The sequence below is a fragment of the Idiotropiscis lumnitzeri genome, chromosome 19 (assembly GCF_059441095.1).
Source record: "Idiotropiscis lumnitzeri isolate Australia: NSW breed Sydney's pygmy pipehorse chromosome 19, RoL_Ilum_1.0, whole genome shotgun sequence".
Taxonomy (NCBI): domain Eukaryota; kingdom Metazoa; phylum Chordata; class Actinopteri; order Syngnathiformes; family Syngnathidae; genus Idiotropiscis; species Idiotropiscis lumnitzeri.
The window spans coordinates 4,691,330-4,710,930 of NC_142409.1; the positions used below are offsets into that span (position 1 = coordinate 4,691,330).

A 19,601-nucleotide genomic window follows, 5' to 3' on the forward strand; every position below is an offset into this window, starting at 1 on the left:
GCAGAAGTGGGAATAAGGAAGTGATCACCATCGAATTCAGCCACGGTCTGGTACATGCCGAGTTTGCACGTGCAACAAAACTCATATTGAACAAATAATAAAATAATGGCGGCAAAACACCCTTTTACTATGGGATGAGGTCATCTACATCCTATCGTCTGAGAGTGATGTCACGTATGCACTAAGTCGCATGGAAGTAGCAATGTTCACATTTTCAAGCGGGTAAAGTATTCCCTATATTGCGGATGTGACAGCTAAAGATGAAAATATTCCTTACATATTCCTTACTGTACACAAAGTGTTATCTAGCATCTAATTCGAAGAATTTGGAGCCACAACACGATGCATTCAAGCATACAAAGTCCCAACAGGTTATGTGAAGCAGAGCTGCAACTGATAAATATCCAAAGGATATGAAAAATAATGAGCACAAGTGCAAGTTACTTTTAAAATGAAGTAATCAATAAAGTTACTAAGTTACTTTTCCAAGGTAAGCGGGCAACACTTTTTAAAAAAACAGTATGCAATAACAAATGACTTAATCGATGATAGGCTTTGTGGATGACAGAAAAGCATGACAGGAACATTTCTCTTTCCGTTCAGACCTTGACATCAACTAAAAATCCAAGCAGAAATACTTTAAAAGCATATCGGTAGCGGTGGGTCTGGTAAAGTTTTCCTGAGGCAACCTGAGAGATGATGCAAGGTCCTGCAAAGCATCTCAAGAAACTCCAAACGGTTCCGCATGAAGCGGTACGGGAAAATGTTAATGGTGGACATTTTAGCTGCAAATTTACACATCAGAGAATGTGCCGATTAAAAGTCAGACTAATTTCCTGTTGGCACAACTGACTCACAGTCGACCCCTAGAAAGTTACACCACCCTGGCCGATGAAATAGCCCATTAAGTTATCACAGATCAGATCCTTAAAGAAGCTCTCGAGTCCAAAAAATAAAATAAAAAGCAATACCATTGAAGTATTGTAATATCATAAGTATAGTAAGGGGTTATAGAAAATGGATCATCCCTGATATGTACGCCAAGCAATTTTAGTTCCCTTTCACCAGCGGAAATTGGTGTTTCCATCATTGTTTAATTAAAGTAAAAACATATTTATTGCCTCTGAATTTTGTTGTAAGTGTGTATGCCAATTACTGAAACAGCACTCAGCTACGCGATGAATGAGTCCAAGGCGACGCACCAATCACCCAATGCAATTAGTGCGAAAGCAATGTTTTTGTTTTTCCAAGTGCAACTTGGGATCTTCAAATGCCTTTTGTTTTTTTTGTTTTCTGCTTCTCTGTGTCTGAGAATTTTGATTTTCGGCTGAAATGAGATCAAAACAAGCACAAGCACAGACAAGCGCACCCCCACACACACACTCCGAATACCCCGAATGTTGACCTTTGCAGTACTGCCTTCAAACCCTTCCCAGTCAACCGCACCTTGCCTTGCCTCTTATCAGAAAAGGAACCGCATCAAGTAATTGTATAACTATTAATGACTATTTCAATTATTTCTGCTCGGCAACAGATGGAGCCCCGTAATACTCCATCATTTCCATCCATTACACTCTCACACTCCAACGGCACCTTTCAATCTTTATGTGCTTCCATGCACAGCAGAGCCTTAAATAATAATCATAATGAAAACCATTAGAGCTGCCTGGAAAGCTAATAAGGAAAAGAGCCAAGGCTACACCAAATTCCATTCACCAAAAAGTCAGTTACAGTTAAATGTACTTAAATGAGACCTTGATCAGTCTAAAAATGATTTAAGCGTCACAACCATGCATCCAAAGATGGCCTTGTCTGACTTTTTAATCAGCTGGTTTATTCCAACAAGAACGATCCCTCACATACTCAACAGTCTAATCAGTCATTAGTAGGGCGGTAACGTGTCATCGATAATTGATTTAAAATGCTTAAAACAGCCATCCATGTAAAACAATGTTTAAAAAAAATCCATCTGCAATGCCGCCCTCTTGTGTCTCTGCTGGGAATAAACCGCATACGCACATTGCGCAAATCACGTCACTTGACACACTTCTGCTAAATATCATTACGTATTGCGATTGTGGATGGCTGCTGAGCCAAACTAGTCCACAGAGTCAAACATGGCAGCAACTTAAAAAAAAAAATAATAAAAATTATTTATTTATTAGTACTTAGCATTAAGCAAGAAGCGTAAATCTTAGAGTTACATAATGCCATCAAAAAAACCATTTTCATAGTTATGAATGGCATTTTGAAATTTAATTTGTCCTGCTTTCAGTGTAAATGCACCCCTGAGGACCACCGTCATGTGTAACAGGAAATGTTACTACCTGCTCTTTGACTGAGGCCAGGATAGAGGAGGTTGTCTCCGTCTCTGACCTGTCTCCATTGGAGGCTGACATCACCGGAGGAACCATGGCTCCCTTCTCCTGCTCGGCGGGCTGCTCTGGCACGGGCATGGCTGAAATATCAAAAAATAGTCACAGGCTGGATTAACAAAAAAAAAATAAAGGCAACTTTCAAGGGCATGCATTTGGACTGGCAGCCGGTCATGTCTGTTAAAGCTAAATGGATTGTAATTAGTAAAGGCAGAACAGCAATGTTACCGCGTTCGCTTGATTATTACACCGTAATGCAATTAAGGACTATTTCTTTATCCTGCATTATGGATGTAGTTTAATCCATCACGTTTAAAGTGAAAGCCAAAGCACCAATCTTTCATTTGAAAAATAAATAATTCATTATTTCAATGGCCTCGGCGAACTACAAAGTGTTTAGGTTCACAAGCTATTAAGTATCCAGCAATCCTGTTCCTCAATGGCCGGTGTCCTGCCTGTTTTCCATTTTTCCCTTGCTGCAACACACCTGATTCAAACGATCAGGATGGTTATCGAGCTTCTGCAGACCTTGCTGATTATCTGATCATTTAAATCAGGTGTGCTACAGCAGGGAGTATGAAAAACAGGCAGGACACTTGGAAACAGTATGTTGGAAGCAGTCAAGGGGATTTTTTTCCAAATCCTTCTGCAACAACGAATCATATTTCCTGCAAGAATGCCACCTCGTGAGTGCTCCTTGACTTGTTAAAATAAGATGTGGAAATTATCACCATTTTCATTGCTTTGACTAGGCAACAAAAAAGAAAATGATGAATTGTTCATTGACGAATGATGATGTGTTGGAAATCTTTAACACTCTCGGCAAACGCTGAGTAGGGTGTGCCCTTTATCAGCTTCATCATCTTTTTCTGCATACGGGCATGATAAAGGATGCATCGTTTGATCGCCATTCCAAATTGAGCCATCTACCATGTGAACCCGCGCGGGCAGAAATGCGCAAGAGACACCGACATCTCACAAGTGTGAAATTAAATGTTACCAGTGCACCGTCCTTCTTATGTCTCATCCCGTCGGACAGCCCACACCGGGCTTCAAATGCAGAGTTAATACTCGTTTGACATTTTCTAGGTTATTCGGCGCATCTTCATCCGCGTCATCCAAGTGGATGTTGGCACACTGATGAGTCATGAATTGATATTTCCCAGGCTAAAGCCTCATCATTAATTAAACACAGTCTATCAGGTGTGCATGATGGCCACAAATCCCTGACGTCATTACAAAAGCTAGGCTTTGCACAAACTTTAAAAGAAGCAAACTGATAGCGGGTTAGAGAGTGGAAACAACTGGCATTTATATTTAATCTTCTTTAAAAGCTTAGTAAAAAAAGACTCAGAGAAATCAGGAAGTAGGACAGAAAGTTTAACAGCAAAGAGACCACAGGGAGTGGACATTGTCAATAGAGCAGAGTAAATAATGAGCCGAGTAAGTGGAGACTCGTTCCTGGGAGACTCATCAGTCCAATTACAATGTCTGATGTTGACATCCAAGTTTGTGCCAACTTTTGTTAGGTCAAAGCCGTGGCCTCTGCCCAGTAACGCCGAGTCCAGGCATTCCGATAATGATCATCGTCTTACAGTTACAAATGTAGTTACTGAAGGCACAGGATGATCCAAGAATTAAATTTAATTTAGTGTGAATTAATACTATTTTAAAACGTCATTCTGAGATGTTTTGTATATTTTTGGTCAGATAGCAAAATATTTAATTACCTTGTGTATAGAACAGTGTTTTTTTTTTTGTTTATGTGGTACATGTCCCACAATTGATCATCATTGAGAATAATAAGATAATACAAAATAAATATTGTGCCAATTATAAATACAACTCCAATTAAAACAAAAGGACTGTACATTTTAAAACGTATAGTATAAGAATGACTCTTGTAGCCTCTTTTTTTATCCACCAGTACAGTACAATTACAAAGAATAGTTCAGTTGAATTTCACTTTCAAGCTCATTTGCATATACTCTTATGAACCGATTGTTGAACTTAACATTTTAAAATGAATGCCGGGAATTATTTTCCTAAATTTAAGGATTTTGTGAACAGTCGGCTTGCTAAATATTTTTTTTTAGGTATAAAACCTATGATTATAAATAATAATAATAATATACATAAAAAATATATTGATGTGATTTAACATTTTTTGCATATTTTTTTTTAACACAGAAAAAATAATTAAACATTCTACACACTGTCCCTTTAATATTTGTACTAATTTTATTAGATGGTACGAGATGGGAGAATCTCTCTGATTGTTCTGAACTCTTGTTTCCATGCCAATGATGGAAAGAGCTGACATGTTGTTCTTTCTCCAACCAAAGAAGCTGAGACTAAACGACAGGATTAATCAACAAAGCAATCCACGCAATCTGCATAACTCTCATTGAGCAATTACTTAATTAGAAGAATAAAAGCAGCCTTAGTTATGGTTCAGTCGCCAACACTGACAGCAGTCGCACCGGGTGATACGATCTCCATTGAGGGCAAGTAATCCATTAGCATGAAGAAAGACCGTAAACAAGTCAGAAGGTTTGTAAATCAAACGTTGAGTCCATCCATCAGTTAGTCCGCTAGCCAGCGGACAGAGACAGCAGGCGTGGCAGGGTGGTGTCTGTAAATAAAAGATGCTGCTGAGGCAGCTTGCAGATGGATATTTTCACTCTGGTTGACAAACGGCACTTCTGAGCCTGGCATCTCCACTCTATAAGAGGAAATGAGTCACCACACTTTGGATCCTGAGCAAGCAGGACCACAGCAAAGACAACAATGGAGCAGAGGAGCGTCTCGGAGCCTCAGCTGTTTATTAAACACCTTTCACAAAGGAGTGGGAGTTTTACTGGCGTTGAGTAACGGCGTTTTGAGGCGTGCGGCTCATCAGATATCCTCCATTATTGCTCGGCTTTATCACCGTGACACACCGACAACAGATGCAATTACATCCGGTGCAAACAGAGCAAATTCCTTAATTTCAACTCACTGGAAAAAGTGTTGACGTATTACAATGTAAATCATTATGAAAAGTGATCATCTATAGAAAATCATTGTGGTCCACGCGCTGACCACGACAGTGTTGAGAAAATTGCAAAGCTGGCGATAACGCCCGCTGTAACACATTTCCCATCAAGCGTCACAATGCCGTGCTATCCCAGAATGCTTCACAGCGCCGTTATCGTCAGCAGCCCCTTCTACTGAATAGATGCACCACTTTCTGTTGAATACAATGCAACGGGGACCCGGGCTTAGACAGTGACGGGAGCACATTTGATTGCACTCTTTGAGACGTACGCTGAATCCTGTGAATCTGAGCAAGGAACGGGTTATGGGTGGATACACTAATGCTATGACATTTTATGCTCAGGCAAATTGTCTTTTTTTGATCAGAATGTCATAGCCTGATTATGCAAAAATACATTCATAACTAAATAATTCTGTAATTTCCTTAAAGCATTTGTGGTGAGGTGGAGCACTGACCCAGGATTCAAATGTTTTTTTTTTTTCTTTTGAACCAGTTTAAAAAAATGTAATATTATTGGGTATTATTCTGGAGAGCGCTGTGGTTGACTGGCAACCAGTGCAGGGTTAAGCCCGCCTTTGGCCCCAAGTCAGCTTTCTGCGATCCTGAACAGCATAAACAGTAAGGAAAATTACATTATGTAGATATACGTATTGATTTCCCGTGGCATGAAATCACTATGGCCTGTCTAGCCTGCAAAAGCTAATTTTCTCACAGGTAGGGATAAATGGCTGGACTTCTTTTTTTAACTAATGTTTGCATGATTAAACAATCTTCTTTTTTTTTCTGTGTGCAGGGGAGTCTGGGTGCATGTTGTGGATTTAAGAATACAATTTGTTTGACTTCCTAAAGGAAAATAAAACATGCAGGCCAAAAGGAGATCCCAACCTGCCGTCACCGTCGTCACCACTGAAGCACTTTGATATTTGCATCATCTTTAAAGACTGACAGAGCATAGAAGGTCCTGTTGCTGAGAAACAACTATCATGGATGGTTTACTTTTGCTTTGATTGGATTAATTCCCGCCATACCTTTTCAGTGAAAATAAATCAATTGGCTCCCCACTAGTCATGCATATTAAATAATACAAGCCAACAGTGCGAGAAGTTCTTTTGATGGAAAGATTGATGCCCATGCTTAAAGATCTTGTAATTATAAATCACCTTATTTCAAAGAAGCTTAATGATTTGAATTCATTTACAATTGCCATGTTCCTCAACCAAGAATGCGTTCTTATTATCTCTTGGTGTTTTGAATGCACTCAATCAAATTAGGACTCAGTTCATTAAAGACTGTTCAAGGCTTGTCGCACGTCACTTGTGTTTGGTGCAGATTTCAACATCCTCAGAAGCGTTCGCAAAAAAATCATTTCCAACATATGGCTAATAGCACTAATGTTGTTAAAGTGAGGCCAGGTTCAAAACGAAGCAGCGATCATTTTCATTTTCACGCCCAATTTTGCCAGTCAATCACTCCCGGTGCCAAAGACTCTTTTGCTTTTGGAAAATGATCCCCTGACGAATGGCGCATACAAACGTCACCCGTGATTGATGGCTCTAATTTACCTCCATGTAATGTCTCATATTAAACTCTGAATAATGCATCATTTAGTTTGCTCTTCGCAAAGATGAAGTGCTTGCACAATTGTATGCATGTGTAGGCAAGCACATGATATGCATGCTCTTCCAATAGGTATAAATAGATTTTTTTTTTAAGCCAAACTTACAGGAACAACTGAAGCGCTGACAATGTGTCGGTGGAATAAAGTATAATAGAACACCTACTCTTCCAAATAAGAGCTCTACTACGACGCAATCATTCATTAAGTGTACACAGAGGATCAATTATATCCCAAAATCAAACCAGTGCAATAAAGAGCACTATGACTTATTATTATTTTATTATTAAAAAGAAATCCTATACAGGCTTTTTCCATTCATGTCACTCTTAACTTTTGCCCCAAAAAAAAAAAAAAAATGGGGGTGTTGGCGGCGGAGTGTGTACACATTTTGTCACAAGCATAGATTCAGATATTCCCTAGCATTCGGTGCTAGCAAGATATCACAGACACAAAACATAATGTCGGAACACGTATAAAAGATCTACCTGTGCAGATCTTGAAAATGCACGCCGGGTCTTACATTCCCTCTGGAGGAGCGATAAGCCTGAGTAAAGCCCAGAAGAAACCCGAGGATGAGACTGGAGGTGGACGCGGCTCACGTCTCCAGCGGCCTTATTCTCTCATTGAGGAGGCGACTCACACACGACTGTGATCTCACGCCTGAGGCCTGCTGCTCTTCCATGGCCTCAAAGGCGGGCAACTTTCACTCGTTGAATCAATACCTGCAGCTACTGCCGTTCTTTGATATGCTTAACTTTATTACTCTGAAGCCCACCATTTATCAAAAGCCACCCAGTGCAAAACAATAATATTCAATCGCTTCGAGTACTGCGAAAATGCATATATCGTCTGTCGTAGCCCGGAGTGTTGACTGAGAGCGCAACACGACGCATTTGCACGCACACCGTGCTGCAGTCTGTGAAGCACGTTGACCTAGATTGGGGTGTGTATTCACAGACATGCTGGAGAAAGCATCAGCATAAAAAAGTCAGAAATATATTCCCCCCACAGTCACAAAGAAGTAAAAATAATTCCAAAAACTTTCTTGTCCCTGTCACACAGCCCCTTGTTAACATACCTCCCCGTAGAATTTCCCCCATAATGTCACTTATTTTGACACTGGAATGGAAGGAGGGAGTCGAGTAAAAGGGACGGCAGGTATAAAGCGAAGAAACGTCTAGACAGACCACAGCTGTGTCACCTGATGCCAAAACGACAGCTGTATCCAGTCATTTTTTTTCTGCCCATGTGGGGACAATCTATCTATCCAACCTGATTACCATAAAATACAATGTGAGAATGCATCTACTACCAGCTGACATCTAGTTTCATTTTTTTTTGTGCGTATAATGTGCTGAAAGCAAGAGAAAATGCTTGTGATTATGCAATGAACGTAGAAATGCGAATACAAAAACAAAAAATAAAAAATTGTCTCGGGCTGTTATACGCTACGAATGCAGCAAGTGATTGCAGGAGGGGAGCAAAAAGCACTGCTGATTTACTCCCCACACCCTTAAGGGGGCACTTGGGCCACATTGCCAACTTATCCATGGCTTCCGTAGAAGGCGTGACGGGTTTCCGAGGGGATATTGCTACGGCAACCAGCAGAATCAGCATCTTTCCTATTTGCAAAACGGACATGACAAAAGCAAAAACCTGCCACACATAAATCCAACCTGCCCTCTTCCACTCATTTCTGCCTCTGCCCCGGTCCCTTACAGCACTTCTTGTTCCTGTTCAAATTTCACCCTGCAATCCCGAATGTGATGTCACTCGCCGCCTCCTCTAAATAAGTAGGGCAGCTACTTGGAGAGGGGGAGATCAGAACTGACAGGTCAGTCTCCTAAACAAGCTGCATTAAAGAAGAAACTGGATGGAACAAGCTGCAAGGAAAAAGAGGGACAAGGAAATGAAAGGATGACGGAGAGAAAGAAAGGACACGCAATACTTACTGATGCCGTTTTCATCTCGTATGAAAAGTTTTCTGCTTGCACACTATGTCTAAATACTAGACTTAACAGTTGTTTTAAAGGCAGAAAATGTGAAAACAACATCTATGCCCGAATCGTTTTAATTGCAGGGAAGCCACACTTCATGCAACATTTTAGGATAAGATATATTAAAATATAGAAATACTATAGCGTTTATGTTTAGTACATTTCTTCCGTGCGCAGCCTATTGACTTTTAATACACGCATGATGTACACCTAGCGTGACAGGGCTGGCAAAACAAACACTCGAGCAGCAATCACGAGCCGCTAATGCAATTAAATTTGAAGGCAATCTGAAGCAGGGGAGGATGCAAGACTGCCAGAGGCTCAATTTAACTGCCGAGGTTCACTATTTATTTGGATCAACGTGGTATTTGGCCGCTTAACACACATTGTTGACATATTTATTTCAACAATGTAACACTGTGCAGTTAAGAGGTTGTTACTGGAACAGGTTTTACTATTTCCTAATTTGCAAACAAAGACATGATAGCTTGTAGGTGTGCGGAAAAAAAACAATTCATTAAAAAAATAAATAAGTATTATTACGCATAAAGTTTGACTAGGTTTGTGCATGCAACCTTTATTAGAAAGTATTATATAATTAAAATATTGCATTGTTAACTAGCAGCTGATGTTTTTTTCCATTTTTTGTTACTTCCAGCTTACAAGTTACATAAAAAAAAAATGCTCAAATTCTCAGTTTTTCATGTTTCTTTATTATATAGATGCACTAATTGAACAATATCTTTAATATTTAAGTTTCAGTTAGTGTTGAACTGCCAAGGATGATTTCGAATATTAGGCCATCCTCGCGTAATTAGCAAACTAGCATGTTTGATATCCAACAATGCAGCAAAAGTAAATGATGTGACATGCGATACACCTGGAAGGTTGACAAGTCGCACAGTGCATGTCAATGTTATTTCTACGCGCCTCCAGCTGCTCAGAGCACAAAATCTCCCTGCTGGTTGTGTTTGATCGCACCAAGGCGCCATACATCTGTCAGAGATGGGGAGGGAAGTGGTCCCACTGGGACCCTGCCGCATCCTTCCTGCCATGACGTCACCCTCTCGCTCACTCGCTTCTTCACGCGCTCCTCTGCGTTTTTTTCCTTCATTTCTTTTTGCATGCTATTAAAAGTTCAACCAACCTTTGTCGTGCAAACTGTTCTAGAATAGGCTTCGTGTACATCAAGTGACAAGTCTGCATGTGCCACTGGGCTGCCATTTGTCTTATCAGTCACTGAACACGTCCCTCCAGAGGAGTCGGCGGCCGACTGTGTATGCGCCCGCGTCTGGTTGAATCGTAATTGCAACCGTTTGTTTGGCAATGCCTGGATAAGCGCGGAACATCATGCGCAAGTACGTACGTGTCTGTCAGAGCCACGGAGAAACAGACGGCGAGAGGGCGAGGGAGGGAGTAAGACACGATAAAAAGTCTCTCGCTCTCCTGTCTCTGTCAGTCTGTCGCTGGGTCCAAAGCCCCTGGGTGTCAGTGGCATCTTCCACTGTGTTAATCTCTGTGTAATAACTGAATCACAGGCAAAACAATAGAGCGCCGTGTCCATTGTCACAAGCCAAAAAGGCCCTGGGGCAGATGGTTTGACGGTCTCACTGTTGAAGGACAAAATGTGTTCATGTGCACACAAACAGATGCCTCAAAAGTGAAAGACAGATGCACAATGCAATGTCTGATGGGAATAATAGGAAGAGGTTCGTCGGATGCTGCTGACTCGTACAAAAATCAACAAGTTCCCATTCAAATAACGACACAAAAGAAACAGCGAGTACAAATGGTTTGGGGATGCAAGCATGCAGAAATTAATCACGGACAAAGAAAAACAATCATGTCTTGTGGAAAATAGACCGACCATTATTATTACTATTTTGAGTGTGATTTTTTTTTGGTCATTTATGTCTTCAATATAAAGAAGTTCATAAGACAAAATAGAGTATACGGCATAGACAATGTGATTAAACCTCGACAGATTCATAGCCGGGTTAATGGTTTAAGATGATCTTACTATGACATTGGAAATGGGCGTTTAGAACATTCAGAAAGGGATACTCTACTTAACATTTTAAGTAATTTATATAAAAAAATTACCCATAGTCATTCGTGGCTATTTCGGCAAACTTTCATCCTAAGCAGAGCTTATTTCCACTCTTTCAACCTCCAGAATGATGGCACCTCACCTCCTGTTCATCATCCTCCATGGAATTGGAAGTAGAGTAAATGATCACGAACAAACAACGCTCAACAGTTTGGTTTGGTGGATGTTCAATGTTCATCATGGCATCGCTCAAATAACTTTTTTGCAGAGGACTCGATGTCCAATTCAGTTCCTGCTATTCCTTCCTCGAGCTCTCATTGTGGATTTTTCCTCGCTGTCTATCTCACTTCCTCAGGAGGGTAATGATGTTCTTAGTCTAGGCTATTACCACAAGAGGCATATGGGACCTTGGTGAGTTGTAAAGCTTTGTGGCTTGACGCTGACCCCCAGCAATGTGTGCGGGGAGTGTTTCTGACAGATAGAGAGAAAATGAGAGCGAGAGAGAGAGAGAAGACGAGAAAGAATGACGGATCACAATCCTATGCATTCTGGTCTCGGTTAAAATTCAAGTTGTATTGTTAGGGATTGCTTTAAAATTGATATTTAAAAAAAAAAAAAAAAAAAAAACACCAAACATGTGTCCTTGGCGATAAAGTCAGTTGTTTGGACCCATGAACTGCACATGTTAAGGCTTGCAGGTGTTTTCACTCAAGCTCCCCTAACAAGATTTCTCCAACTCCGGATAGATCTCACACCGTGGATGCCATAGCCGCGAGGAGCCAGCTTCAAGCCGATTTTCCCAGCTAATTCCACAGCTGCTGCCCACTGCCGAGCTTTACCAAGCGCAAAAGGGCCTCGGCGCTCCCAGGGGAATTCGAAAGCGCCTTCTCGTTCCAATTCTGCCCATTTGTTGACATCATGTGTAGATTTGTATTTCTGAGGGACATATTTCCACATCAATCTTTTCTAACCTCACTGACATTGCTGACTTTTCACAGAGGTCAAAGAACGCTAAATCGGCGTGGTGACACACAGAGCCAACGTGAACCCCAAGCAAAGGTCTACTGAGCAAAAGGTCAATCACATTGCAGCCCTCACAACAATATTTTGACTCGCGGGTATTTATTCAGGCAGCACGTTGGAATAAAATAGGTTTCAATGCAAAACATGACTTACGAAGAGCAACACCTGTTTAGTCAACCACATGATTAGTAGCCGCTTCTCCAACTATCACAGACTGAAAAACTAAAGCTGCACAAAGGGAGAGAGTCTTTTCTAAACTAAAATGCTGTCTGTTTACTTGCCACTATTTTCCAGTGGATATTCTTCTTCTCAAAGGACAGTGGTGATAAGGAAAAAGAGAAGAAGTTCACAAAAGGTCAAAGGCAAAAGGAAAACACACACAGAGTTAATCCTTTGGTGCTGCCCGAAATGAGGTTGACTGATGTATGTTTTTTGGTCATCTTCACAGGAGATTAAAAAAAAAAAAAAAAAAAAAAGGAGCAACTGACATTCGTGGAACTAAGGCAGCCTAACTGAGAAAAGACTTTCTTGGAACGTAGAATTTGCAGTAGCACGACACAGCAAACTACTACCACATACTGTTAATCTCTAACATGACGATCAAATCTTTTTGAACACAGATCATCAGACGGCGTGTGTGATGAGTCCATTCCGCACTAATAGCCACTGGGCGACACACATATTTTCCAGTATATTGAAACTCACAGTCATTACCTCGACATGTAAAATCCACAACACGCTATATCACATCTAACATTGTACTCTCATTTGTGAGTGACATCTGATTAAAGTTCTTAGACTAGCTTGGACTGTAATTGCCTTGGACTGACATGAGACTGATTATTAGTCGCTTGTCTTGTTGTCCAATTTGTGCACAGCTTGGTAATAAAATAACAAACAGTAGCACGCTCCAAACTACAGCGGCAGAGTGGACTAAAGGAGCCTTATTAACCTTGTGTTTGCAGGCTAACAATGGCACCCCGGCATTTAATAACAACACTATTGATTGGGCAGAGCCCAACAGAACCGCCTCAGAGAATCAAGCATGACGGAGATCATGGGTCACCGCAGTGTGTGCACGCCTCTGTCATCCCCTCAGCGCTCACGTATGACGGGTTGCCGCTATTAAATTAGCATTTCAAATGTCCCCTAGGAGAGGTCACTGTGCTGTAACGATAGATCAGCTGCTTCCCCTGGAGGCCAAAGTTAATTAGATCTCACGCCACCTTTGCCCCACCAAATTTATAGAATTGTTTTGATAGTGGGCAACTTGAGAGGTGGAAGCTCCACACTGAATTTATTCACCACTCTCATTAATCCCAATCAATACCTTGCTGGTGTATTACGACGTTGAGCCAGTGATGCTGACGTTGTCATGGTAACTCGAGTGACCTAGCAAGTAGTTACCATGGATTCTAAACTACAACTGGCCCACTGGGCCTTGGTGGAACAATGGATTCTTATTGGGAACCTTCTGACCCTCAATTTAGCCTGGAGTGCATCTCACAAAGACAAGTCAGCAAGAGTGGAAGTACTTTTTTTTTTTTTTTCCCTAGTGAATACAGACTTCACACTGGGATCTTTAGGTGGGCGTGTGTGTTACAGATTTGTGAGCTCGTCTCTTGAAGTCTTTGTCAATATGCCAAAACCAACTTATTTTTCTTCTTAACTAGTTACCGATGGTACATTTGCGCCTGACTTCCATGCAGCTCCCGTAAGTATAGTTCCCACTCAGGGAGGACGTGGTCTCAAATGGCTGTTTGTCTCCATGTGCCATGTGACTGACTAGCAACCAATCCAGAGTGGAGTTTGCTTTTCACCAGTAGACCCTGGGAGGGGCTACAGATCCAAGCAACTCTGAACATGATAAACAATGTAGAATATGAACGAATGGGACACAGTCGGGGTTTTGTTGTGCATGCATCCAAATCACTTGGGAAAGTTATCTTTTCTTTTAGGACTCACCAAAATCAAACAAGGTCTTTTAAAACAAGGGTGCTGCAGTGTACTCCCGCTTTAATACATGCGCATGATGTAATACTTTGAAACGCATGTCGGCATCCAAACGCTTCCTGGTTCTCACGTCGGGCTGGCAAGTTTAGGGCTTCCACGACATCAAAGCAAGACTCTCCCACACGGTCTCACAGTTTGAGATCGACGATTCTTCAGCAGCTAGACTAACTTGTCATGGCATGCAGATAAACACAGAGATGCTTCTTTTATTCCGCTATCATTGACATGTTTGATAAATCAGAATTTAAAAGTTTGGGTTGTCCTACTGCTGTGTGCACATTGGCCACCAGGACAACTTGGGACCGAGCACTTTTTGTGACAAATGGGTATTTGTAGTTGCATCTTCCATGGATTGCTTAAATATTAGATGGTGCTTGTTTTTGGCTTTGGCTTTCACCTGTGAAAACTTCATCTACTATTAAGCAAACATGAATGTAGAGCAGAGATCTCTCTCTGGGGGGGAAAGCAAAACATTTTGAAGCTGAGAGAAGGGGGACTAAAATACAATCGATCAGAGCTATTGTGCAAACATTGGGATTAGCCGACAACAAGACTCGTGAAAGAAGAAATATACAGGCCAAATCACAAGTTGTAAACGACTCATCAGCACTAAGAATTGGAAGGCCAAATTGGATTTTGTACAGAAATGAGGGACAAAGGTTTTGGAGTAAATATTTATGGACTGATGAGACTAAGATTAACTTCTATCCAGGTGATGCAAAAACCAAATTATGGAGAAAGAAAGGATCTGCCAAGTCAATCACCGGACCTTAACCCAACAGAACATGCATTTTACCTGCTGAAGAGGATACTGAAGGGACAAACAGTCAGAAAGAAACAAGACCTCAAAATGAAGAATGGTGAAGTCAACGGGACGCAGGCTTGATGCACTCCATGCAAGTAAGGTTTATGCCACCAAATGTTAAATGTTATGCACGTTAAGTTTATTTAATAATATTTTGTTCGCTTGAAAAGTGGGTGGCTTCAAATAAATGGTGCTCTGTCTTGACTCGTTTAATGTATCCAAATATAAATAATGGAGCGAGGTGAAGTAGCAATAAAACTTTTAGTTCACTTTGTGTTCTCTGTGAAATGAATTCTACTCTTAGGACATTGATCTCACATGATACACCAAAGTGATGACATCACAGACGTCAGCAGTCATATAAATCACTGGTGATGAAAATGTGTGTTGCAGAAAACTCCAAAGTCTCAAATAATCACATCAGCGAATATGCACAAATTCCTTTCCCTGGACGCAACACGGACATGTGTGCAACTAGAAAGTAAATAAACTCAACGGTTTATGTCGTCCTGGCTCGGCACGGTCCAGCGAGACGGAGGGAAGCGGAGCAAGACTGATATTGTGCATGTCTGTTCAAAGGATTTGTTTCATTTCTTTTTTCCCTTTGAGAATGCCCGTCTGCCACTCTAAAGCCTGCACATTGTGAGCCTAATTGGCCTGAACAACAGCGTGGGGTGTAGCTCGCCTTGCGTCGAAGACTGTGGGATTTTGTCAAGACTTTTTTTTTTTTTTTTTTTTTAAATGGAGCTTCTATACAACTAGATGCCCTGTGACTATGGCAGAATACAGTTAATTAGCTCAGCCAAATCATGCACATTCAGTCCAAGCCAAAACAAAAATAAATGACAGCACAAATTATATACCAGATGGCATTTGAAAAGTCACCATCACTTTTCCAAATTGTGTCAAGCTTTTTTTTTTTTTTTTGTGTGTGAAGTGAGCAAACCGCCAACTCATTTCTGATCCTTCGCTGCTCAGTGCGGATTTAAAAATATTGTTAGAGAGACACATCCAGCCGCATTTTTATGCTTGGTGTGCACTACATCCAACCAATGAGCCACCATCGATAATGAATAAGTGTTACAATAGAGGTGGCTTCTGGGTGCAAAAAAAAAACAAAAAATCATCCATTAAATCATTCTACAGCACAGAGAAATGTTAGTCACTCTATTTCTCATGAGCAGGAGACAAAAGCGATGATGCATTAGCATGTACATAACTCCTTTAAAATTCATGAGTTGGAAAACATCCAAGTCAAATGATATGCGCGTATCAGCGGCGATTTTTGTTAACGTCGTGAATTATACTTCCACGCAAGACAGAGATGAGTGAAATCGATGTTCACTTTCTATCCCACAACCATGCTGGAGATCACAGGTAACATTCAAATACAATTTGGGAGACAGCGTCATGCCAAGTGACCGCAGCATATTGCTTAGACACAAACAGAAGTCAGAAGTTGCCATTTTTCTCCCGGAATGTTGTCATTAGGGAGGAAATTGCAGTTGTCAACGGGAAATCCACAGCTGTTGAATATCGCAAGTATGGAAAACACACCACTGCCAATTAGCATCCTTCCATCCACCCAATAGTCTATTTGCATCGTAATTCAATTCAGATTTGACAAGCGCTGCATCATAAATTTCAAATTTACTACAACAATAAACCTAAATTTGGAATGTCACACAAACTGCAACAAATGGATCCTTCTATGACTCAATGTTGTACCGAGGAAAACTACAACCACATGAATACGCTTAGATTATATCATTATTATTGGATTTCAGTAGCTAGTGGCGTTTTCAATATTTGTAAAGACTGTACCTGTGCTGAAAACCTATACAGCTATACAATTGATCGAAATAATTCCTTTAGTCATGAAACACCCAAAAGCAGCAAAAGCACCATTACAAGAAGTACTTTCACGGTATAATTTGGACACTTGGCACAAGTTTCTTGAATAGATAAAACACCACCGTGATTAATTCAATCTTGAGAAAGGGTGGGGGAAATTAAGTGACTTGATGTGCACAATGAATGTTTATATTCCCCAGCAGCCACTGTGTCCTCTTATACAAGAGGCAACTAGGCTTTGCTCCTACCACGTTTGTAATACATAATTCAGCAACCACCAACATCACCACAACAAAACATGTTCACTACTTGCATCAATATCCTGGTGAATGTCTTCATAACTCATTGCAGCACAAAGGCCCAGGCCAGAGAAGAATGCTTGTATTGAAAAATCAATCCATGTATACAACTCTTAAATTCTAGCACTTTCAAGGGGAAGTCGACCCCAAAAAAAGTAAAGTAAAATCTTTGCAAGAATACGTTCTCTGAAGCCTCACTAGTCAAAACACGGCATTCTGATGAATGTTGCGTTTGTGGAATATGAGAAAAATCCACCCGTTTTTGCACATCTCAGGGGGCGGCCACTTTGTCACTTTCTTTCAATTAAAAATAACATCAGTTGCTCAGGGCTCAGATCACGACCAATCGTGGCTCAGCTTCGGAAAACTAGGTGAGCCATGATTGGTCGCCTGAGCAACTGTGATGTCATTTTCACTCGGCAAAGTGACAAAATGGCCGCCCCCTGAAAATGATACAATACAACATTATCTAAATAGCGCATTTCAAAACAGCTGGAGCTGTAACAAAGCGCTTTCCATGTGGTGTAATGGCTAAAAACGGGTGCCTTTTCCTCCTTAAATGATTTGCAATATTAATCAGTATGCCATGTTTAGACTAGTGAAGGAACGTAGAACTTCTCCTTCGTAAAACAATTTCACCGTAAACCAGCATCGAGCAGAGGCAGCTGACAGTGACAGCAGCTTTACACACGTTGAGCTTGAAGCAGCCTTTGTTAGCTGAGTGAAAATTAAATCAAATGGTGCAGACAGAAGGGGCCAAGATTGTCTGGAGCTGTGGACCAGCGTCAACACACACCAATAAATAAATGATCTAATAAAACACTTGGCGGTGAAACTTTATTTTTCCTCACTTAGACATGTGGACAACACTCTGGTTAAATCACTTTATTCCACAGGTGGTCGCTATGTACACATTTTTGTAGTTTCTTCCAATTAAAAAAATGTAGCAGGAAATCATCCGGTTAAAAATTCTTACATTAAAAGATGGATGTTTAGTCAACAAATATCAACTGCTTTTAGTTTAACTACTTGGTGTCATAAAAAACAATACAAATAATTTTAAAAAAATAATTAAAAAAAACATGCATGTAAGATTTATAGAAGACGAAAGGCCTTTTCACACTGCACTTAGCAAGGTGAAGTGCGCCAGCAAGCAACCCATTCATTATGTACGTGCTAACTCAGTGCTAACTCGCGTTGTGGCACACAAAGTGCGTTGTCATATCCAGTAGGCGAGATGGTGGCGGAGTGATTTCACACAGCAAGACATTTTGGCTGAGTCGCACAGTTAACGGCATAGAGAAAACCTGTTTGGTAGCTTAGCAACCGGTGTCAAATATGGACACACGTGCGCCTGCCCGCTGGGAACGCCACAAAAATGAAGTGCAGTGTGAAAAGGGCTTAAGTTGACCATAGGTGTGAATGTGGGTGGGAATGGTTGTTTATCGACACGTGCACCTATCCATTTTCTATACCAATAAGGGAAAGGATGAGCTGGACAGTATCCAGGCTGACTTTTGACAAGGTGTGAGGTGGGGGAGGGGGTGGGACTAGCTGCCAGCAATTTGCAGGGCACATACGAGCGCTAACACTCACGTTTGCTTCTAGTTCAAGTCGAATAAATAATAAGTTTCAAAATCAATGAATAAATGTTATTCTTAATCATGATTTCAATATCGTGATGATTTTTTTTCATAATCGGCCAGTGGTGATCCATGCAAGTCTTATGTTCTAACCGCTATTCTGAGTGCTGCCGGTGACAAGAAGGTGACAATGTGAAACAACACTTGAGTCATGTGCTGCAGGTTTGCCTCGGAGGAATCCAAAATAATCTGCGTGTTCTGTATCTAAGGCTCCGCTTTGATGCTAAATTAACTCGGGCCCACCTGCTCGCTGAGCCAATTATAAATGCAGCTCAGCAAGTATAGTGAGTGAGGCCCAGATGTGAGGCCATGGCTGAGATACAAATAGCGAGACTGCTCTCACTGCTGTTTTTGAATCTGCGCATGTTTCCGTATACGAGTATTCGACTCTCCATAGACTGTTCGCGTGTGAAGATTCTTGCTCTTTCCCCTCCCAGGCTACATCCCAAGCTCTCCATTTTCCACCTCCCTGTCTTTCACTTTACACTCCATCTCCCCATCATTTGCGCCACTTACCCCTTCCTGTGAATTCCCTCTTCTGTCACCTGCATCCTTAACCCAGTGTACCTTCACGCTGTTTTGTCACTTCACATATTCCAAACCTCTCTCCTGTTTTTATCATTTCTTGACTTCTTTCTTTGTCTCCCTGGCTGATAGGAGGACAATAGAGGAGGAGGAGGAGGAGGAATGATGGAGGGAGCCCCATCTGTGACTAGCTCATTAGAAGAAAGCGGGAGAGAATCGGGAGCAGAAAACACACTAAGGCATCCACACACATTTTGCCGCCCCCCTGGAACCATTCCAACGCTGACACATCACTATCTCCAAATCTCACTGTCATTAATCACACTGCGTACAACACGTGACAACATTGTGAATGGTGT

General features: G+C 41.2%; 1 protein-coding gene across 5 annotated transcripts in view; it reads right to left on the reverse strand.

Moving 5' to 3' along the window:
* ctnnd2a (catenin (cadherin-associated protein), delta 2a) overlaps positions 1-19,601 on the reverse strand; it is a 172,055-nt gene that overhangs the window by 146,184 nt on the left and 6,270 nt on the right. For all 5 annotated transcript variants that reach the window (XM_088283197.1, XM_088283201.1, XM_088283199.1 and 2 more), the window contains exon 2: positions 2,328-2,458. In XM_088283197.1, the coding sequence (XP_088139323.1) occupies positions 2,328-2,456 (129 nt within the window). In that variant the 5' untranslated portion in view covers positions 2,457-2,458. The remainder of the gene's footprint in view (positions 1-2,327; positions 2,459-19,601) is intronic.